The sequence below is a fragment of the Coregonus clupeaformis genome, chromosome 20 (assembly GCF_020615455.1).
Source record: "Coregonus clupeaformis isolate EN_2021a chromosome 20, ASM2061545v1, whole genome shotgun sequence".
In the NCBI taxonomy this organism is placed as follows: domain Eukaryota; kingdom Metazoa; phylum Chordata; class Actinopteri; order Salmoniformes; family Salmonidae; genus Coregonus; species Coregonus clupeaformis.
The window spans coordinates 65,091,496-65,097,182 of record NC_059211.1 but is presented as its reverse complement, the minus strand read 5'-3'; the positions used below and the strand labels follow the sequence as shown (position 1 = coordinate 65,097,182).

Below are 5,687 nucleotides of genomic sequence, written 5' to 3'. Positions count from 1 at the left end.
CACCACGACACCGCAAACACCTGTTAAGATCACCACGATAATGCAAACACCTGTAAAGGTCACCACGACAACACAAACACCAGTAAAAGACACCACAACAACACAAACACCTGTTAAGATCACCACGACAACACAAACACCTGTTAAGATCACCACGACACCGCAAACACCTGTTAAGATCACCACGATAATGCAAACACCTGTTAAGGTCACCACGACAACACAAACACCTGTAAAAGACACAATAACAACACAAACACCTGTTAAGATCACCACGGCAACACAAACACCCGTAAGAAACATCACTATGACAAAATCACCAGTAGATGTCACCTCGACAAAAACACCAGTAGACAACAATCGCATCGACAACAACAACGCAGTCACAGGTTGCCATGACTACGCCCAAAAAGCCATGTGTGGTACCTGCAGAGCGGGGGAGACCTGCGTGAGCAATGATGGCGTCACCTGGTGGTGTGAGAGGCAAAGTGAGTCCTCAGAAAACACCTGATTGAGGACCTATGTACACTCCTTGAAAAAAGGTGCTATCTAGAACCTAAAAGGGTTATTCGGCTGTCCCCATAGGAGAACCCTTTGAAGAACCCTTTTTTGGTTCCAGGTATAACCCTATTGGGTTCCAAGTAGAACCCCTTCCCTAGAGGGTTCTACCTGGAATCAAAAAGGGTTCTACCTGGAATCAAAAAGGGTTCTACCTGGAACCAAAAAGGGGTTCTCCTATGGGGACAGCCGAAGAACCCTTTTGGAACCCTTTTTCTAAGAGTGTATATGAGAATGTGTAATTCCTTCTTTTCATTTGGGGTTCTTGAATAACATTCTTTCCTGTTTTCTGTCTTTTCTTAACCCTCTCTCCCTCTCTTTCTCTCTTACAGATCAGCCTGTTTTGCTCCGCCCAGAGGTGGTGTGTGGCGGAGCCTGATACAGGTGGGTCTCAACAGGACGAACCTGGAGGCCGCTGGTCTAGACGCCACCACTGCTAACCTGGCCGACCCCCGGTGCAACGTTCACGAAGAGCGTGACGGCATGGTATGGTACCAGGTGGAGCGCATGGAGGGCACCTTGGAAACACTCTCGAGGTGAGAACCCCCCCGACCAGTTCACCCGTTCCTCACCAAAACTTTCAACAGAGAACACTTGATGTGAGACATGTTGCCATCAACAGAAAATGATTAATTGATTAACTGAAATCCAATTGTCCAAGAATTGTATTGAGAACTGGTGAGAGGTCCTCTCCTAGCTTCTAATCTTCTTCCCTTTTCCCCCTTTTCCCAGACAAACGGAACTGACGCCATCTTTTCCAACAGTTTATTTGTCTACCACATTCGCAATGTATCATTCACCCGACCCGTGAGCGTGCCTTTCTCCTGTGCCTATCCTCTGGAATCAGAGACCAGCCTGGATGTGGCCATCAAACCCTACCTGTCGTAAGTGGAGACGTTACAGTAAACAATGTAGAACATGGACAATGTAACACAATGTAACACAATGTAACACACAATGTAGAACAATGTAGGCTAACACATGTTGAACTGTCAGTATTCTGTTAATGCATAGACAGTTATTACTCTAAAACTGTGTTTCTTGATGATCCTTTAGATAGTTAAGAGGTTTGCCCCTCCGTCCACTCATCACAGTACTGGTTGTTCTTGTTATTCCACGAAAATACTCAGTTGAAGCTGGCTGTGTAATTGTGTTAGCTTATAATATTAATAATAATAATCATTTATTATCTTGCCTATGTAAAGTGACTTTGGGTGTCTTGAAAAGCGCTTCAAAAATAATGTGTATTTATTATTATTATTATTATTATTATTATTAATTGTATTTATCCTGTAAAGTGCATTTGTCAGACCCAAGGCACTTTGTTTGTCGTTCATCATCTCTGACTGCATCTCTTATTAACTAAATCTCCTATTCACCCCTTTGACAGGCTGAAGGATGCCAAAGTCGGTAAGGGCTCCAAAGTGGGCTCCAACATGACTCTGTACCGCAACGACAACTTCACAGAGGCTTACCCAGCGGGCGGAGTCACCTTGCCGGTGGGTTCCGTGCTGCACGTGGGTGTGTCCGTAGAGGAGTCCGAGACTGAGCGTTTTGTGGTCGTTCTGGAGGACTGCTATGCCACGCAATCCCCCGACCCTGAGGACATCATGCGATACTACATCATTCAGAACAAGTATGTGTGTGTGTGTGTGTCTTGGTTCATACTCAAGGAACATATGGAGGAGGTTTTCCCAGACACAGATTAAGCCTAGTCCTGGACTATAAAACACTTTAAATGGAGCTTCTCCATTGAGAATGCTTTTTAATCCAGGACCAGGCTTAATCTGTGTCTGGGAAACCGGCCCCTAATGTTTGTGTATTTTGTGATGCGTTATCTAACTCTTAAACCCTGACCCTGTTTCCTAGATGTCCGACTGAATTCCGTCAGGTGAGGGTGGAGGAGAGCGGCTCGTCCCTCAGGGCTCGCTTCTCCGCTCTGCTGTTCCTGTACCAGGGGGACTACCGGGACGTCTTCCTGCACTGCAGACTCAGCCTGTGTGACCAGAGGAGTACCTCCTGCACTCCAGTGAGTCCTGCATCTTTCCCGCTGGCTCATCCACTCAGTTTGTGGTCTCTCTCTGGTCTCACTCATTTTGTGTGTGGTGGTTTCTGACACTTCTGAGTCTCTCTGTCTCAGTGTCTGGTCTCTCTGACTCTCCTGAGTCTCTCTGTCTCAGTGTCTGGTCTCTCTGACTCTCCTGAGTCTCTCTGTCTCAGTCTCTGGTCTCTCTGACTCTCCTGAGTCTCTCTGTCTCAGTCTCTGGTCTCTCTGACTCTCCTTAGTCTCTCTGTCTCAGTGACTGGTCTCTCTGACTCTCCTGAGTCTCTCTGTCTCAGTCTCTGGTCTCTCTGACTCTCCTGAGTCTCTCTGTCTCAGTGACTGGTCTCTCTGACTCTCCTGAGTCTCTATGTCTCAGTCTCTGGTCTCTCTGACTCTCCTGAGTCTCTCTGTCTCAGTGACTGGTCTCTCTGACTCTCCTGAGTCTCTATGTCTCTCGAGTCTCTCTGTCTCTCTCTGGTCTCTCTGACTCCTTCTCGTCTCTCTCCTCAGGTGTGCGCCAAAAGGAAATACCGCTCTGTCACCTCCTCCGTCCCCCTCGAACCACTCACCATCGGACCAATCACCTGTTAGTATGACCTCATAAGTTATTACTCAAAACCAATAAGTTAATAGATGTCAATCAAACAAATTATTTTGATGTCAGTGATGGACACTCAGGTAACTAACTAACTAACTAACTAACTGTGTATTTGTTTTTGACATTCAGGGTCCCAAAATGAAGATTGATCTTCCTGAATCCCTGTCATGCTTCCTGTATCGTAAATAAACAATGCATCCAATTATCTAAATGATTTATGTGAAGTTCATAAACCTATCTCACCTATACATCATTTATGTCATAAACCAAACCATTTCATATTTCATATCCAGTTATAAAAAAGTATATTTTAAGGCTATTTTTATATTTCTTGTATGGCTAGAATAATTGGGAAAATATTTATTTTTGAACCAACACAAATTCATTGTTGAACCTTAAACTAAGGCTTGAGGACAGAAAGTGTATGTGCTGGACACACATCTCCCTTTTCTAGTTTGCACTGCAGCAATAACTTTTATTTTAAAGAAAATATGATGTAATCCTATTACTCTAAAATGCTTTGTATGTGCAGCAATTTAATAGTGTTAATAAAGATGATAAATGTATGTATCAATGTATTCATGTTTGAATAATGTACTGAGCATGTACTGGACCATTGCTATAGCTTAGTTCTTTCTCATTGGGATCAGTCAAGTGTACTGGGCATGTACTGGACCATTGCTATAGCTTGGTTCTTTCTCATTGGGATCAGTCAAGACAATGACGAACCAGTAGGCGTCAGTATTACCACAAAAACACTGGTAGAAGTCTGCATCATCACGACACACAACAGCAGACTTAGGAAGAGGAAACAAACTGTCTACATATGTGAAAACTGCACATTTCTAAGTTTTGCAACAAAAATAAATAAAAAAGTTACAAAGTTCTACCCGATGACATCAACAAAAGTTTAGATATTTTAAAAAACATTGATTTTCAAATACTATGAGATTTGTGGTGAGGTGTGGAGCAAGAATATACCCTCCCTCTGGCTACAAAAAACCCTGGGTTTTTTAAACTTTAGATCCTACTGTTTTTTAGGACCTTTCTTCTTATCTTTTTAACCACAGATCATAGAAACACGCCATTTTCACACTGGGGTCCGAAATGATTGACATCCTTGATAAATATGAGCAATAATGACTGTTTAAAATAAATATTTCAAATACTGAGCTATATTTTATGCCAAAATAAAAGGGAAATTATATATTTTTTTACTGATACAATTGCTCAGAGAAAGATATTTTGTTTAACAAGTAATACTTTTTTCTCTCAAAACGGTAGAGGTTAAAATTATTGACACCCCTAAAGATTCTTATAAATAATGTAGTCAAAAGTTTAGTATTTTGTCCCATACTCCCAAGACATGTTAACCTCCCCTGTTATTGGTAATGGTGAGAGGTTAGCATGTCTTGGGGGTATGTTCTTTGACCCTCTGTAACTTTCTCACTCATCATTATTCACGATTCATATAGGATTATCCGTAACCATGGTAGCGTCCACATTAATGTAGAAGTGTTTAGAAACATAATCTATTCTTATTTACAATAAAAGTGACTCCAAAATGACAATACATTATTTACCATTAATTTCTATTGGGCACAAAATAATCTGAAACACAACCAAAACGAACTGCAAATGCATCCAACAAGTTTGTAGTCACAACCTTGATGTAGTCATTGCGTACTAGGAATATGGGACCAAATACTACATTTTTGACTACTTTATTGATAAGAATCTTTAGGGGTGTCACTAATTACCTTTTTGAGAGAAAAAGTATGACTTGTTAAAATATTTGTTTGTATCTGAGCAATTGTATAAGTATAACATTATTTATACCACAGCATTGTTGAATATTAGTTTCTGATTGGCTAGAAGGGCATTCTAGAATGGACATTAAAACCAGATAATGAGACAGTTGAAAAAAATAAGATTTAAAAAATAAGATATTGGGACACCTTGCAATCAAACTCGGCTCTGTCTCGTCCCGCTGTGTCATCCATTATTTCCAAGGCAATGTACAGAACGTCTGCGTTTATCCCTTACATCATTCCCCAATTTTTTTTGCATACAATATAGCTCAGTATTTGAATTATTTATTTTATACAGTCATAATTGATCATCTTTTTTCAAGGGTGTCAATAATCTCGGACCACACTGTACGTAGATACTGACATCGTGCTGGAGATAATTAATATGAGGTTGAAAAGTGGGGGAATTCTGCTTTTAATATTCTTTCTTCATGTTTTCAATCTCTTAATCTCTTTAAAAGTCATTATATTCTCCCGAGTGGTACAGCGGTCTATTTTGTAAATAAATAAGGTATTTTGTTTTTTATTTTTAATAAATGTGCAAACATTTCTAAAAACGTCTTTTCACTTTGTCGTTGTCACGCTCATCGGGAAGAGAGGAGGACCAAGGCGCAGCGTTGAATGCGAACATATTTATTTATATAATGATCACACGATCAAAAACAACAAAACGATG

At 40.9% G+C, this 5,687-nt stretch overlaps 1 protein-coding gene across 1 annotated transcript; it reads left to right on the top strand.

Annotated features, from left to right (window-relative positions):
- The first annotated feature begins 307 nt into the window (after nucleotides 1-307).
- Nucleotides 308-3,193, top strand: LOC123481514 (pancreatic secretory granule membrane major glycoprotein GP2-like). Its single transcript, XM_045205849.1, has 6 exons — nucleotides 308-483; nucleotides 891-1,044; nucleotides 1,291-1,442; nucleotides 1,949-2,194; nucleotides 2,428-2,587; nucleotides 3,113-3,193. The coding sequence occupies exons 1-6, from the start codon at nucleotides 308-310 to the stop codon at nucleotides 3,191-3,193; spliced, it is 969 nt and encodes a 322-aa protein (XP_045061784.1).
- The last annotated feature ends 2,494 nt before the right edge of the window (nucleotides 3,194-5,687 follow it).